The sequence below is a fragment of the Anser cygnoides genome, chromosome 1 (genome assembly GCF_040182565.1).
Source record: "Anser cygnoides isolate HZ-2024a breed goose chromosome 1, Taihu_goose_T2T_genome, whole genome shotgun sequence".
In the NCBI taxonomy this organism is placed as follows: Eukaryota; Metazoa; Chordata; class Aves; order Anseriformes; family Anatidae; genus Anser; species Anser cygnoides.
In genome coordinates this window covers 123,566,190-123,584,491 of record NC_089873.1, presented here as the reverse complement: position 1 = coordinate 123,584,491, position 18,302 = coordinate 123,566,190, and the positions used below count along the sequence as shown (strand labels likewise).

General features: G+C 36.7%; 1 protein-coding gene across 21 annotated transcripts in view; it reads right to left on the bottom strand.

Moving 5' to 3' along the window:
- The window catches only part of DMD (dystrophin), a 1,239,454-nt gene that overhangs the window by 349,182 nt on the left and 871,970 nt on the right, over positions 1 to 18,302 (bottom strand). For all 21 annotated transcript variants that reach the window (XM_066990426.1, XM_066990443.1, XM_066990448.1 and 18 more), the window contains 2 exons: positions 15,100 to 15,201; positions 7,109 to 7,217 (listed from right to left, as the gene is read on the bottom strand). In XM_066990426.1, coding sequence (XP_066846527.1) covers positions 7,109 to 7,217; positions 15,100 to 15,201 — 211 coding nt within the window. The remainder of the gene's footprint in view (positions 1 to 7,108; positions 7,218 to 15,099; positions 15,202 to 18,302) is intronic.

Below are 18,302 nucleotides of genomic sequence, written 5' to 3'. Positions count from 1 at the left end.
AAAATACTAGACCATATTTCAAAAAGGGTGTAGGTGAATGTGGTCCTTTGAAAGACTGATGATAGCATTACTCTTACTTATGTCACAAATCTTGACAGCTATACTTCCAACAACTTGTTACAGAAAAGAAAAAAGACAGACCTAGATTCCATATTGTCTTTAATAACAGTGAATCAGCCAATTTCTATTTCCACATTCTGATTTACATTTCATCATAGGTGTATATGTAATAAAAATTCCAGGTAGTAACCCACAGAGTTTTATTTAATCAATTGAGCCCTGAAGAATCAAAATAAAGGTTCACATTCCCTTTGTAAACTATACTGTCACATCTGTTTATCACAGACACTTTCAAAGTGCAACCTATAGTGAGACCCCTGAAACAGAATGTTAAATATAAAGTGGTAACCTTCTCTCTTTTGTTTTAAATCACTCTTTTGTGGTTTAAGTAATATTTGGTATGTATTTTTCCACCTGTCAGATAATCCAGGAACAAATCCTCACATCAAGACATGCTATAAAGATCAAGATAGAAATTCTGAGAATCATAGAGATTTGTGTTTATAAACTTGCTTATTATGTTTTCATTCACACAGCTCTGAAGGCATAGTGTCAGCTTTTTATCCAGACTCTTTTCATTACTTCTCCCTGTTGGTGTTGCAGTACATGCTGTGAATGACCTCCAGAGATTCCTGAAGCTATATGCAGAAAGAAAATTGAATCTGAAAGCTTTATTAGACAAGTTTGTCTTCAGCTTGTGTCTGTTGTCAGCTGTATTGAAAAACAGAACTGCTTGTGAAACTGGGTCCTGACCTTGAAAAATCTCCAATCAAATGGTAACAGATTCAGTTTTGTGCCATATTGCTATTTGTTTGATGTGGCACATGTGTTAGAAGTGAAGAAGCTTCTTAATGAAAATCAGATGGAATGATCAGACAACTTCTTTCTTGAACACAATGGGGAAATGATATATGGTGATGCACACATAACAGGGCCAACTCCGGTTGGTATCTGTGAACCTCGTTGCTACAGAAGCCTGTAGAGTAAAATGACCAAAAAATCAAACAACCTAAAATGGCTTATATAAATTATTATTTATTCTTTCCTCCAAAGATACAGAGCAACCAAAAGAAAAGGTAAAGACAGTGATTAATTCCTTTACTATTCCACTTTACACTGGAATGAGCAATCATTGTTAGGCCAACTGACTTAAGAGCCTACTCTTATTGCTCACCACCGATTCAAGAACTCAAGATATTCTCTATGACACTTCCTTACCGCATTGTTCCCTGTTCACTTTCTTTCCTATATTTTGCTTCAGTAAAACATTTCATAGAGTTAAACAGAATTATAACTGATATTAAAAGCAGACATTTCCCTTAGATTCTGCACACACAAATATAACAAGCTATACAATTCTGGACACGGTCATCGTTGGAAATAGTATTTCTCTCTGTGACAACTCCCATGCTAGTGATCTCATTTACTGGTGTCCTAAAAGGAATGTTAACTAAAATGGACTATTGTCAGTAGCACTGCCTTCTAAACTCAGTGTAGGACTTGTCAAAACAGATGTAAGCTGGGGATTCTTAGCTGTTCAACTCTGTGGAGAATGGTTCTGAAATATTACCTACTATGTCCCCCACACAAGCATTTTAATAGTTGATAGCATAGTTCTTTTAAATGGTGAATAATATGTGCAATGTATTTTTAAAATACCAACATGTTTGCATTAGTACTGAAAACACTGTAGGCGCACACGTTCCTAGACTGCTCAGTCTTCCCCAAGGAATTATTTTGGGTATGCTTGGTCTCAATTATGCTATGCCAGCTGCTATAAACAATACAGAGTCTCTAACATCTGATTTGTACATTTGTTTTTAATTTACCCTCTAAATACACATATTGTTATCTTTTCAGGTGCACATAATGAAACACACAAGGTTTTTAAGTCTAGTATTTGAAAATTCTGGGAAACACAGCTCTGAACTAGAACATACCTGTTCACTCAAACACTGCGTTCAATGTATAAACAACAAACGCTTCAGAGTACATTAGCTATAAAATACTACAGAAAAGAAAATAGCTTTTATTGTGCATTTTTGCCCAAAACTGGTTGTTGTCATTTTTTTTCTTTTCTTCTTTTATTTTTTGTCTTTGTCTCTTGAAAACAGAAACATGGCTCAACTTCCTTTCAACAGACTCAGCTTGATGCAACACTCCTCTTCATTCTTCCTAACTCATTCTAAATCCTGAAAACCTTCTCCTCTGCAGTTTTTGGCTCCATGCCTGCAGTTTCCAACTCATACCCCGAAAGCAAATTATATGGAACACACAGAACACGTTTGATCACATACATTAGAAGAAAGACACCTAAAGCTGACAGATAGTGGAATGAGTGCTGCTGAAGCTTTCTTCAATTTTTGTGTATTAAATATACAATAATTAACAACACACATAATGCATTTCTGCCATATGCCTCTCTAACCCTGCTATAACCTGTAAAATGAAAACAATTTTTTAAACAGACCTTCTGAAAGTAATTCTCTAAAGCATTAAGGACTGCTGACTTGTAGAGCTTTAAGAAGCAAATAACTTGAATTCCACTTAATTTTAAAAATAATTTTAACATTGTAATTGACACTATCACTCTGCTTTTTTTCTTCATTTCAGTCATATCTTTTCTGTTTATATTTATTAGGCATTTCATGCAAAAAGACAAAAACTTGTCTAAAAATTCAGGGAAAAAGTGAAACTAACTATACACAAGGACATCGAATAAATTAAACTGCAGGAATAACAATATAAAGTAGCACTCTCAGTTATATTAACTGTACATGTAACGTAAAATGGGCTAACCAAGTATTATCAACTGTTTTAATTCTATTGTTTTTAAGGTTTCCTTATCTTCAAGTAAAGCATAATTTAGAATAAAAACATATACTTTTAAGAAACTGTTTTTTCAAGTATAACTCTAGACAAAAGTGGCCATAATTTCCCCCTAACATCTTACTTGATTGAAAAATGTCTTCCTCAAGAACAAAGTTAAGAACGTCTCCCACGCTACGTGGGTTTACAAAGCACTATATAACTTTACCTAACTTTTTAAATAACTACCAAGGTAGCAGTTCAGTACAAAAGAATTTGTATGAATGCTAAAGATAGTGTTAAAATTTGTCCTATAAAAGCACATTCCAAAATTGCATTTCTCTCCACTTAGAATGCTTTCAAACTGCTGGCTAAGCAACTTATCAGTTATTTGTATAGAGATGTTGACACAATTTCATGTTGTAATGTCAAGTACAGATAGTAAGTGTGATTTCCTTCCTGAATCATCCTGTCTTGGAAGTCAATTTTTGCTAAGGTTTTGGAAGTACCTCTCAGCTAAGTACATTTTGCTAGCTGGAAGAGTAGTTCTTGTTCATTATGCCCAAGGGCACACTGGCCTGGTGGAATATCAAGAATATTTTTTTAGTACTTATTCTTCCAAACAAGCTCAAATACACAGACCTAGAAATAATTAACAAAGGGTCCTTTCCCTCTATTATATCCACCAGATGGTATATTTAGTAAGACCCTCTGGCTGAGTTCTTGTAGCCAGACTAGACAAAATGACACCTGACAGGGTAGTAGAGGTTAGCCAATTACATCTTCATTCCCTGGTCTCAGCAGAACAGATATCGACATTATTAAATTCTGATGGCCACAGAAGTCTCTATAGAATCAGGAAACAAATAATTATCAACACGAGATAATTCCATTGCTTCATTGAGTCCTTCCAAAATCATTTTATGCATCATTCTTTTAAAATGACCTCAAATGAAAGCATTTGGATGTGGGGAGGCTTCTATTTTACTTCTTTGAGAATATATTTTCCTGACATCATAGTTCAAGGAAAACAGTAATTCCATACGAGTCATAAGTTTGGAGGGAAAGGGTGGTAGGGAGGCCTCTTTCCAAAGACTAGTGCTAACGTTCAGGCTTCTCACTGTTTTAACTGCAGACAGAGGGTGAATATCCCCAGCTGTGGTGTTTCAGGTAGTGCACATTGATCATTGATCACATCATCATCATTCCTTCGACAAAGGAAAATGCCAGGTTCTGCACCTCGGACAGAGTAATGCCAGGTACAGGTACAGACTAGGAGATAAGTGGCTGGAAAGCAGCTCAGCAGAAAGGGATCTGGGGTTGCAGACTGGCAGTAGAATCATAGAGTGTCTTGGATTAGGATCTAAATAATCTTAAAGATGATCTAGTTCCAACCCTCCTGCCATGGGTAGGGACACCTTCCACTAGACCAGGTTGTCCAAAGCCCAGTCGAACCTGGCCTTGAACACTTATAGGGACAGGGCATCCACAGCTTCTCTGGGCAACCTGTGCGAGTGCCTCACCATCCTCAAAGTAAAGAATTTCATCCTTATATCTAACATAAACCTACCCTCTTTTATTTTAAATCCATTTCTCCTTGTCCTATCACTACACTCCCTGGCAAGGAGTCCCTCTCCTGCTTTTCTGTAGGCCCCCTTTAGGTACGGGAAGGCCGCTATAATGTCTCCCCAGAATCTTCTCTTCTCCAGGTTTAACAACCCCAATTCTCTCAGCCCGTCTTCACAGGAGAGGTGCTCCAGCCCATTGATCATCTTGGTGGCCTTCTCCGGACTTGTTCTAATAGGTCAATGTTCTCCGTGTACTGGGGGCCCCAGAGCTGAACACAATGCTCCAGATGGGGTCTCACAAGAGCAGAGTAGAGAGGGAGAATCACCTCCTTTGACCAACATGAGCCAGCAGTGTGCCCTAGCAGCCCAGAGGCAAAACGCATTTTGGGTTGCATTAAGCACAACATAGCCAGCTGGTCAAAAGAGGTGATGTTCCTGCTATATTTATACTCTGAATATTGTGTGCAGTTCTGCGCTTCATATTATTAAAAGGATGTTAACGTACTTGAAAGCGTCCAGAGGAGAGCAACAAAACTGATAACAGGGCTGGAAGGCATGTCCTGTGAGGGGAGCCTAAGGTCACTCGGGTTCCCTAGTCTGGAGAAAAGAAGGCTAAAAAGTAACCTCATTGCTCTCTACAACTTCCTGAGGAGGAAAAAACCTGGCTGGACATGACCCTGAGCAACCTGTTCTAACTGACCCTGCTTTGAACAAGAGGAAAAGATGTCTCCACAGGTCCCTTCTGAACTGTACAGTTTTATGATGATTCATATATAATGATGCTATTGCAGTAAACTGACCCAAATAAAGAAAAATTATGAATTAGCGTTACAAGCACAGGTTCAAATTTTTAGTGCTCTTGGCACTAGAAAGGAAATCAATCTTACTTCCTGCCTAATCCTTTATAGAACACCAGTGCTTTCATTTTCTGCATGTATAATTCCATCTGCTGAGTCTCAGAAACATCAGTAGTCAAAGCCTACATCTAGAATTAAGGTAAACGATTAATTTTGCAATTCTTTGGCTAAAGATTAGTTAATATAGAAACTACTATATTATGTGTTCTCCTACCATTCTGTGTTCTATCTGTTGTTCAGTTATTACCATTTCCTTTGAAACAGCAAATTCACAAGCACTCCCTCCCCCCGGAAGCTGACATAACCTGCTGACATGCAAAACTGACACAGCAAGTTTAGTGACCCAGCACAACAAAAATTGATTACACATCTCCTTCAGTTCCCCCATGTCATTAAATGAATTTCCACAGCATCCCTTAGAACAAAATCCTGTAAAGCAAGGATGCTGCTGTGTTATCAGTTAAAAAATAAACAAATAAATAAACACTAGTAGTATTTAGCCCTTTTTAGAAAATCTAAAAGATCACCACTGGAACCATGGCAGTTCTAAACGGCTAAATCTAAATGATAGTTCCTCTTTAATAAGATTGAATATGCCATAAGTAAGACATCTGTTTTGTTTGAATTAATATACACAACTCTGACAGAAGTTGGACTGTCTTACTGAATATTCTGGATTCTTTCTAGGTGGTGTAATTATTTACTCCCCTGCAAAACAATTTTCCTGCTTTGCTGTCCTAGAATGTCTAGTAGAATGTACAAAATTCTCCAGTATCAGTTTTTTCTTGCATGCTACGCATTATAACATGTTAAAAGCAAGAGGGATCAACATCTTACAAGTAATCAAATCCCAGGTGACTCCTGCAACTGCATCATAGCCTGTGTTACAGGCAACCTAACAGGAGAAAACATTTCTCCCAAATCTGAGCAGATCCCCAAGCAGCTTTGCAACTTGTATAGGTGAAAAACACTCTTCAGCCAAGCAACTGAGATAGTTTAATATCAAGTAAAGAATCTTAGAGACTTTAGAAACTCAGACTTTAGCCCAGTGCCTCCGTTATATATTTCTTTACAATGCATGCCTAATCAATATATTTCAAAGCAAAGCAGAAGGAAAAAAATCCATGTATCATGGAGATAAAAATGAGTTTGTAGCTCTTGCAAAGAACCAGCAGGTACAAAGTGATATTAGAAAAATATAATAAAAATTTTGTCAAATAATTTAAATGAAATGGAGAAAAAGTCTCTTTTGTACTCATGAACTCAAGACACCCACAAATTATATCACAGACATAATGTTTAACTCCAGAGTTACATCTACCACGTTATCATACAACTTCTTCTATGAATGTTCATGCTTTGTCTTGAAACAGTCCCACTTCATTCGCCTCACAAATATAAAATGTATTTTAAGAATTTCATTCTGTGACAAATTTACACACACTTGGCCTGTACCATTATTATCTTTTAATTTAAACAATTCGTCTCCCTCCATAGTATTTTCTCCATGAATACATGTAGAAAGTCATCATCTCTTCATAGAATAAAGACACAAGACTTCGAAACAGTAGTAATTTGAAAAGCACGCTGCAATCATTTCATCAAATCTATAAAATAATTTGTCTTCTGCTACACATTACATGAAATAGAAACAATATAAAACAACTTGAATGCCATAACAACACACCTCCCATTTACAAGCTAAAGCTGAAATTTGTTTGGATGCATGAAGAATTAAGACTGTCTCAACCCATTTTCCCTTTAACTATGTGATTTGTAACTAATTTGAAAAGATGTACATATTGAAGCACTTACAGACACCTGGAGAGAAAAGGCCAGGCGCTCCTAATGCTGGCTTTTCCTTTAGTTGTCGAATTAAGTGGTTTATTGCCTTCCAGTCAGCATTCAAGTCTTCTAATTTTTTCTAGAACAGAAGATAAAAATACATTAAATTTGTAAGGCACAGATTAATTTAACTTTCCCCTTTTTTTCCATCTGATGGACCACCTGAATTAAAAAACAAACAAAAACAAAACAACACATGTAGAAACAGCAATGAACTTTCACAGGTAGGAGAGAGGGAAGAATTGACTACGTCCCATTTGGGCTGCAAAAGAGCTTCATGGTGTCAGGGTCCTGAGGGCATCTTTCCTCCTAGAAGTTTGGCTGCCGTTGCTGAGGGCCAGCTTAAAGACAGCACAACTGCCAGACCCTGACTGACTCCCTCAATCAAACTCAGCCCCTTCCCATCCCCATGGCACTGCCCACCCACCTGGGTCTGGGTCTGACTCTGGTTCCTCTCACCAGGCCTGATCCTGACCCCACTCCATGGGCAGCCCCCCAGCCTGCCCTGCTCTTCGGCTGGGGGTGGCAGGACGGGCCCTGCCCTGCTGCCCTAGGGAGACCCTTGGTTCCTAGCCCCCAGCAAGCAGCTGGACTGCGCTGCTCCCTGAAGAACATAGGGAACCCTGGGGTTCCCTAGGCCTTAGGGAACAGGATGACTTCCTCTTTAACATACGGTAGAATTTCTTTTTTTTTTTTTTTTTTAATTACCCTGAACCCAAGACACTCATTTTTCAAATGGGGAGGTGAACTGTGTATTTAAAAACATGTCAATAAAATCCCTGCAATTTGGAATATCAAATGCAGCACGCATTTTTCCACCTATTCTAAAAAAAAAAAAAAAAATTAAGTCTTAGGAGACCTCAGGGAATCATAAACTTTGGTGTGTGGGCACACAGTAATGGCTAAACTGCTACTTTTAAATAAAACGTAAGTGAAAGTCTGGAGTGTGAATTACAGCAGTCCTCAGATAACCCTAAGAGACATTTAGACTTGAAAATGATGTTTCTACCCCTCTTTCTTCCTTGCTCTAGGGACTGCAAAGTAGGATGAAGCATGTTAATTATACGCTGGCATCTCTAAACTCTTAAAATGAAGGCTGACTTTTTTTTTTAAGCTGCTCCCTGATTACTACAGAAAGCAGTCCAGTATACCAGTGCCACTCAGGGGTGCTTTTAGTATTCTTATGTCCTAGTCACAATTAGATATATAGCTTGAATAACAAACCAGCCATGATGGAAACAGGATGCCTATTAAGAAAGACGTTTAATTACCTTGAATCTAACAAGACAGGGGCTCAGTAGGACAGGGGTACGGTACAATATGCATTAAACTGACATAATCATGCACACATACACACACTCAAATTGCACAGTTTTATATTCTGATGCCTTGGGAGAGCATTTATAGAATTTGCCTTAAGCTTTGCCATAAGTACTCTAAACCTGTAAAGTTCTTTTATATCTGTCACCAGTGGAGGCTAGAATATTACTTGGTATTACCTGAACAGCTTTTTGTGTAAATGCTTTTTGACAGGACAAGAGAGAATGAATACAATTCTGCACTACAAAATAAAAATAAATAATAATAATTTTAAAAAATTTTCTATTTGCAAGAATAGCTTAAAACCTGCATTAAGGGTAAAATCAAAAGTCAGGAACACCAGGGATTCCTTGATAATAGACTATGACAACTGTACAGAAAAAGCAATCAAGTATGCATGATAAATGCAACTTATCATATGACAATTCTCAACGACACATCTTTTTTCTGTGTGGATTATGGGACCACAGACACACACTCTGGACCATGACTTTTTTTTAATTTTTTCTACTGTTCTCCAGAAGAACCTCCGTCCAGAGTTTAAAAAATGCAGATGAATGCTCCAGTATCTATTGATTTGATATTAGCAGAGAGCCCTTAAAAATAAAAGCTGGGGGGGATTACTCTATCACTGGCTTCATTTTACCACATATCCACAGTAACTCAAAAAAGAGATATGAATGTTATAATATTGGTCCTCACTGTGAATAGCTGCTTCATTCATTCATGTGGATGTGAGCCAGGAATTCGTTTCCAGCAATGACAAAATACAGGCAACATCTACACCACTAATAAGAGAGTAGCTAGTTCCAAACTCTTCTATCACAATTACGGTTTGATCCAATCTTGCATCTGCCATGAATTAGCATACATGCATTAAAGTGTTCACTTCTTTGAGCACAACAGTTTTGCCGTAATTGAAGCTCTAGAGCTTTGGTGACAAGCATTAACATCAAAATATGTTACCTTGAGGAACACTTTTATTGATTTATTGATTTCCTTTAAATGTCAGCCCCAGTGCAGTTTAAGTGAGGTTAACATTCATACATGAACTAATGTCGTTGACAGCACTAAAACTAGATAGGCGTATTCAGAGAGAGAAGTGATGTAGTATTTTAAATGAAAGACTGAGGACAATGAAACTAAAGGTATTCCTTATGTCCTTCCTCTTACTTTCCCCACTACTTACACTCCCACCCAACAACATGATGGGAAAGGAGAAATGGAGTGCCAAGGCAAGGGACTGGAACTCTTCTTTTGCCACAAAAATCCTTTCCTGATTAAACTGATCTCTACAAGTGCTGTTACTGTTGAGATGAGATTGGGGTTTATATTCTTTCTATTGCCACTGTCACCAGCAGTAACCCCCCAGTAACCTTTCCCTCCCTGTCCATGTAAGGTTACTTTAAAGAAATGCATTTCAAAAGCATGAAATCCACTTCACAGATATGAATGGATAGGGTTATTAAACTGTCAGTGCTTAAAGGATCATGTGTCCCATCCCATTCTTGATTCTTGAATCAATCAGCTTATACTAAAATTTCATTCGCCTCCAAGAACATATTTACAGTCCTGTATTGCAAAATTCCAGTATCGTTGCTTTTGGTATGCTTTGTGAAGGTGTGAAAATATACTTATTTCAGAGAGTTAACTATAACATAAGATCTATACTTTATGTTAATAAAGCAATATTATTAAGGTCTTACCCAAAATTCTATGACTAATCATTCTCTACATTTTCATCTGATCAGATATTTAGCTTTTGTAACTATTGTGATTTACAGATTCAAAATCAACACATCTGAGGACAGACAAACTTTAATCCTAGGAAACAACTGCTGGCTTCACCCTCGTGACTTCCCACTGAAGGACACAGAAAAATTCTAATGCAAATACAGTTCATAATCATCTCCTCTATAAAAGAATATTATGTCTGGACAAGTTTCAAATGGAATACATATTCAACACAAGTGTTTATCAGCCTATTACTTGTATATCTGCCTATTACTTACAATAAGGACTTGAACAATATTCTTTGATGAAGTAATGATGAGTTTTTACAAGAATTACTGTCTGAAAAAGTTAGATAGATTTAATCTAAAAAAAAGAGAAAACCTGGTATGAAAATTTAAAAATCCACGGCTGTGATTAATGGAACAGAAAATAATTACTGGTGTTACCACTTCTCAGGTCTTGTCTCATGAATTAATGACTGGTAGACTGTCGTCTTCTTCAACTTAATAATTCTTTACGGTAGAGAGGAGAAAGAAAGGAGGTGGCTTGAAGCAGGGATCAGTATACAGTTTTGTTATTTTTATTTTCTTCAAAAATATAGAGTAAGAAATCCTTTTGCTTCAAAATATATCAATACCCGACGTCACACCTCTTGTCAAATGACAGAATTACAGAAATTATAAACACAGTTGTGGAAACAATTAGTTATTTCTGTGTGAAGTTACCAGTTTTTGGTAACCTATTTTTACAACATAAATAACTAATAGTGTTTGTTTTGTACTTAAACAAGGAAATCTCTATTCTGGGTAATTCACACACTTTTTTTTTTTTTTTTGGTAACTTTTTAGAACGATTTAACACAGTTATTCCTGTCAGTATTTTTCTGCTAAAGACCCTGTAGATCTTTAAACTTAATTGCCTTAAGCTAAGAAAGAAACATATGTGCCTCTCATCTGATCACCTGAACTTCATGGTGGAACATAAATTTAACAGTTTCCTACAACTAATGGACCAACACTACAAAACTAACATGTGGCATACTGATATGGTTCAAAGACAATTATACCAGCAAATGCACAATTAAGCTTAATTTATTTTGTCTGTAAGAACAGGATGCAACATAAAGACAAATGAGTCAACTTCTGTGATGTGATCCTGAGTAGGGAAGAATAGAACTGTAGGAATGGGACACAGGGACTGGCAACAGAAAGTGAAACTAGAGACGTGAAATAGTAAATGACATCAGTATCCTCAGGAGTTTAAGAGGTAGAGTGGATGTCAGTAATTCTACCCTCAGTTTAATTACATGACAATATAAAGCCATGAGGTTCAATTTATATTCAAAACACCACAACAAGAGTATACTACAAAGGTTGCAAAGATAAACTGCAAAGCATTAAGAAATGCCAAAGTCAACTATGAACATTAATTCAGACCCAATGCACGTAACTGCATTAGTATGTTTAATTTCCTGACACACACTGTTTTCTAGCACAGGAGAAGCTTGCAGTATGAATACGTCTGTAGGACCTCTATTTCATTTATTTAAAAGAATTGAAAGATTTGTGGTGAACTAAGACAGAAGAAAAGAAAGCTAAGAAAAGGCTTCTTCAGGGAACTAAATACTCTACAAAGTTGTCAAGCAATGCTATGCAAATAATTGATGCTTTTAAAGAGGCCATATAATTTTATCTTTTTTTTATTATTTTTTTTTTCCTCTGTGACTCCAACATGAGGCATTGGCATTTATTTCCAGAACTCTTGAGTAATCCCAGCTGCAACTGAAATTATGAAAATTGTGCATTTATCACATAAAATGTTAGATAATATGATGTTGAAGAATCTGGCTGTCGGTGTTTCAAATTTGATATATAAAAGTGTCTGCTACATTTAATTTCAGTGTCTTTGTGCCTCAGCCCCCATACATAAACATAGATAAAACTACTCCACTGTTGCATGGGAGTTAATTTGATCTGTGAAAAAAATAAAAAATAAAAAATAAAAAAATAAATCAGACCAAATATGTTATTTGCTTGAAACACAAACTAGTCTCAAGTTAATACTCACATTTTTGTCATAATTATCTGGGAAATTGTATTGAATTTTCTGGTATGCCTATGTGTAATATCACAAGTTAAGAAAACTGGAATACGTATATATATTTTAAGTTAGTGTCTAGTAGTATGACCCAATTGTTGTTTGTTTTTTCTCTTTCATTCCTGAAATAAATTTCTAAAATAAAGCAACGTTTATGAAGCACTTAGACACCACTGTGATAACTGTTTTGAAATAGTCCATGAAGGAATTAGCCATTTTTCTTCACAGCAGAAATTGAATACTTCCCAGGAAAACTGCAGCTTGCAGCAACAAACTAAACAAGAAATATGAGTTCAAGTACTGAATCACTGTTCACAGTGTGAGTGCTCTCCTATGCAGAATTAGGTAGGGTTCAGCCTAAAACAAGGCCACCAAAACAACTTTAATTCAAAAATTTGTGTAAATTTGAGTACTTAACTTTGCAATCTCACTAATACCTTTTCAAAAACACCATAATCTAAGTACAAATACTTTCTGCTACTACAACATACCTTTTGCATAGAAAATTATTTTGACTTGCGCTAAAAAGTCTACATTGGAACATACCTATAGCAAACAGTGCTGGAAGTTACTCATTAAGAATGATGGCTGAAGATGATGGCAGAAGACCAATTCAGTATAAACGGGGGAAAGCTTAAGGAAATCTACCTCATCAAGAAAGCAATTCTACAGCCCTGACAGTATATATTCACTGTTTTATTACTTACTGTATAAGACGGTGAACCAGAAATTAACTTCACAGGTTGTTCAATTAATTGAACTACCCGATGTAATGCAAAAAAAAGTAAAATCCAATTACAGAGTGACTAGAAATGAAATATCCACTACTCCACAAATAGTTATTAATTTCCTTACAGACACATTTCGTAATATCATTGTCAAAACTACAACTCAAGGAACATCGTAATCTTTATTTAAAGAGTTATCTTGTTCCAGTTGACCGTGTTCCAGTAAATCTGGTAGAAATTGGCAGTTTTCAGTCTTTGACGTGAACACTTAAAAGGAATAGATGTGGAGTACACTTCTATGCCAGAAGTTTGGCCTAAGCAGAATCATTTCACGCTATTTACACATTGGTCAATGGTACATAAAACAAGTGCTAATTCTTCTCCTCGAAAATATCAGAACTCATTTTGAAATTTTTCATATGCAGATAGAAAAATCTAGAAAGCCAAAAGCTTGCCTTTTTTTTTTGTTGTTGTTTGAATTTCTATGCCTAAAATGTGGAGTAAAGGCCCCTAAAATGGCTTCTGTAGCTATACCAAGTGAGTAAATGTAGTTATTGCAGCATGATTTTTGTTCCATCATTCCTTCAGCATGCGGATGATTATTTTTTTTTCCCCAACAACAATAATGCTTTATTAGCCAAGGAAAACACTTAAGCCAGAGTCAGAAGCCTCATTTCTGCTCACTCTCATTAGCTTACTACTTTTAAGTCACCTTCAGTTCACCTCTTTTGGTATTTTCTCACTGTTTAGGAGAATTGATCACACACATACACAAAAACAACAACAATAAAACCCCTAGATACCAAAGGGGAAATTTTTTTTAAGGAATACTGCTCAGGAAATAAAGAAATAAAAAAAAATGCTTAAATTAGTTTCTAAAATGGAGAAAAGTGTGTTTATGTGCTCCTGTGAATGGAGATCAGCTGGTGGGATTTACATATATTAGAGGAGATTTTGTAAAAGTAGCAAAATAATACTCAATGTATAGTGACTAAATACAGATGGAAAAACAAGAAATTCACTGTAGAGGTCACCTACAGACATCTTAACTTTGCGAGGAAACCTTTCTATAAAATGAGGTTATTGAAGAATGTAGGTTTGGAAAAGCTCTAAATATAAAAATTACTATCTCTGTCCAGTTAGAAGCAATTGCAAGAGACACGTATGTAATCAATAAGCCACTATTACAGTTTTGGGTAACCCTTAATCATCATGTCCACAGATCCTCTACTAGCAGTTATAAAACCAGATCAAGCTCTGGTTGATATAGTAGTGACCTTACTAGTAGTTTGATCTCCTATTTCCAGAAGTAGCTGGACCACACATTAGAGGCTGCTTGCGTATTATGTCCTGCTTCATGATTCTACAGGGGAGTAGACAATACTCTAAGGCTTCATGAAGTTCTATATAATCTTTATGAAACTAAGTGTAAAATATCCCCTTCAAACTGATTTCAGTGCTGGGAAAAGGATTCTATAATACATTTTTCTAAAAGAAAAAGGTTGGGAGGGATCAGCCTTCTTAACAATGCATCCTCTGCTCCAAGACAGAATCAAGTAGTCATTCTGCATGAATTGTGGCAGAGATAAACTGAGTGGTAAAGTTCTGTATTGCCATCTCTTCTTTCTTCCATAGTGTGAAAAATGTAAAGCGAAAGGCCCCCTTTCTGATCTGACTCTTACCTTGTCTACAAAAAAAAAAAGTTCATTTTTTTTTAATTGGCAGAATTTCTGCAAGTGTAATTTGAAATAATAAATAAATAATGAGAAATAACCGAAATAAAAAGACTTCATTTGATACCATTAACTAAGCACAACAAATTTAAATTTGGTTTCAGTGTGGATTACTCTTGAATAAGTAAAACAAACTTAATGTCAAATAAAAGAATCTCATCACAACATGTAAAAAATTTCTAGCTGGGAACATTACATTGTTCCTGGCTATGCTGTCACAGAACAGAACAAATGCTCTTTGCCAAGTTCTTTCACTGATTTTAAACAGAGCACATCAAGGACAAGTGTACAACAGGGGAAGCATAACCCATTACACAGTAATGGATATTGCTAAAGGTTGCTTCATTACCTTTACTGGATGAGTGGCTGGTTTTTCCTTATATAAATGACACCCTTTAGACAAAACCTCTTCCACATTCGGCTGTTTAGCCTGCACTGCTGCTTCAGTTTCCTGAAAAATAAAAACACATGCAGTGTAGATTAACCGTAGCATACGCGATGAGACTGAAAAATCCTAAAGCTCCATGGGAGGCTGTAAACCACCAGTAAATTAGTTTCTGCTCAGGACTGGTTGCTGGGAAAACTTACAGATAGTAGCAGCTGAGGACAAAAAGGGTCACCAGAGAAAAAAAAAGGAAAGAGGGATGGAAAAGACTAATGCTAACAGAATAAACAGTGATAGGTCCCTTCATCCTGAAAGTTTTGATAAAGCTATTACAAACCTGACACAAATTCATACTGAGAAAGACAGGCATGAGAAGTCTCATTTAAGCAGCTCAGCCCTTTTGTCTATTTTATATTAACAGCAGATTTAAAGTGCACTAGCGCATATTTTGTTCATGTAATACATGGCCTTAAAACCATATCATTAGAGGCAAAAATGCTGTTTAATTTAGGAAGAATAATAATATTAATAGTAAACTAATATTAGTTCTAATAAACTACTACACAGGTAGCAAAGCATCCATACATGCAAATTCGAAACAAAAGCACGGTAGCAGTGACAGTTCCTAAAGGTACAGAGAGGCACCTATCATTACCAATGACACCGTACTGAATTAGCAACAACATATTCTCTAGCAATTTTTCTTTTTTAATCTGGAAAGGTGTCATCCACATGCTAACACATGGCAACTCCAAGAAACCCTTCCCACCATACAGAGTCTCCATTTTGTCAAGTCTTAACTACATACATATTGGGTGGAGCACTACATGTAATGGTTAAAAGCAAAAATCACTGAAAAGTGCAACAAGAGATAAACTGTGTCTGGAAGTCCAAAATTCATATTATTTTCAGTTTGGAAGTAATAAGAAGTAACGTAAGCAAAAACAGGTAGACAAAAATCCCATAGTTATCTGAGAGATGTAAATTAAGTGGTTGGTTTGGTTTTCCTCTCTACACTTTTCTCCCATCTGTTTTTTTCTTTCTTTTTCCCTATAGCTTGATTACCTTCTCCCATCTGAACTTATTTTCTGTCCACAATCTCAGTTAACATTAATAAGAGAGCAGACGAGACTGTATGCCAGGCTTGTTACTATCTGATGCAACACGTCATTTCATTATTGGAAATCCGCTATTATTTTCTCTGCGATGATCTTGTTGAAATCTGTGTCATTTAAAGTCTCAACAAGGGACCATCTTACTCCTGTTTTCAACTCAGCATGGAAAATACGTCTACAGTACTGCCTGAAATTTTACGTGCAAAACATTATGGATAATCAGTAAAAATAACAAGTGTTGTTAAGTTCACTGCCATCCTCCATTTGTCCCTTTGAATATTGTTTACCAATAGCAAATAAAGTTAATTAAAGCTTCTCTGATTTCTTGCAATGATATTTGAAACATGTTGTATTTAATTACTTTTTATTATGCATTACAATATTAATGAGATATACCTGTATGGATTTATAGAGAAGCACTGAAAAGCAATGTACAGCAGAACTAGGATATTGGAGGGGTGGAATTTTATTAACCTGTTGATCAAGCATTCATTGAAGTCCTATTTTTCTTGGTTCGATATTAGGTTGGCTTTCTGCTCCTGTATTCACCATATAAAGACAAAATAATCATTAAGGAGTTTTGATGAAAAGGTCAATTTTCTGCCTATCTTGATGAAAAATAAGATTTTTATTTTTTTATTTTTTTAAACAACTAAACCATCTCCAATATTTTGCCATTATTATGTTGTTTTCTGTTGTTTTACATATCTCAAATAATTATGTTATTTCATAACAGTACCACATACCATAAAAAAAAATCTCGTAGCAGGTGCAATAGCATTACAATTCCCTGCAGAACCCCAGAATATCAAGATCAGTATGGGTACATCTATACCACCAGTTAAACTTGCATGGATGTGCCTTTGAAGCAGATCTCTCTCTCATCCGCACTCACTGTGCTTTGGGATGACTACTGTCATGGACTGGTCTGAGAGTGTGCTGTCTGGTTTCATACCGGCTATCACCAGAACGGAAAGTGTGCTCTGGGAGGGCCCCCTTAGACAGTCCCAGGACTTGGGTGCACCATCAGCCCTGACACTGCCCCTGCCCAAACCCCCATGCCTCTGGGGCTTCCCGCTCCCTGCACAGGCTCAGGACCCCACTGCAGCCCCCCTGGGGCTCCCCCACCTGCCCAGGCCCAGACCCCCACATCTGTCCCAGGGTCTTCTGTCCCTGCCCCAGCGAGGCTTGCAGCAGGGCCAGGCTCCAGCTCCCCACAGCCCTGCCATGTCTGGCCATAGGCCACACCGAGCCAAGCCCAACCAGGACCCCATATCCTGTCCCCAGGGAAGTGCCCCCTCCTATGAGGAAAGGCTGAGCGAGCTGGGACTGTTCAGCCTAGACGAGAGGAGACTCAGGGGTTTCTCACTGATATGTATAAATGCCAAGGGAGGGTACAAAGAGGATGAAGCCAGGCTCTTTCCAGTGGTGCTCAGTGCCAGGAAAAAGGGCAGTGGGCACAAACTGCAACATCGGAATATGTTTTTCACATTTTAGATCCGGCCTGGCTTGTAATAATAGCCATTAACAATAACAGGAAAGTTCCACCACCAGGAAGTGAAAATTCAAACCAAGAAAACCTGACCAGAGAAGGCACTACAGATACATTAAAAGGACTATTAACAGGAGTTACTACTCCAGTCCTCTAGCTGCAACAAAGTTTGGCTGCTCAGTATTTATCCACCTTCTATATTGAAATGTGTATAATGATTTATCACATACACACATATAAATTTCCCTTTTAAAATTAGAGAAACAAAACAAAACAACAACAAAAAAAAAAAGAATGACGGATGGTAATATGCAACTCCATATTTTACAGCAAAGAAGAAAATGTTTAGCAGTCCTTTTTCTGATTTTTATTTTATGCAAGTACTAGTATACACAACACCTAAGAACTAAGATATCCCATTTCTATATATTACATAAAGATTTGAAAAAGTATTCTTTACAGATAGAAAAGGTATTTCTTCTTTATGCATAGAATACAGTTACAATTTTATATAGCCAGGAAGTGGCTATGGAAATATATTTAACTGTTAGATCACCAAT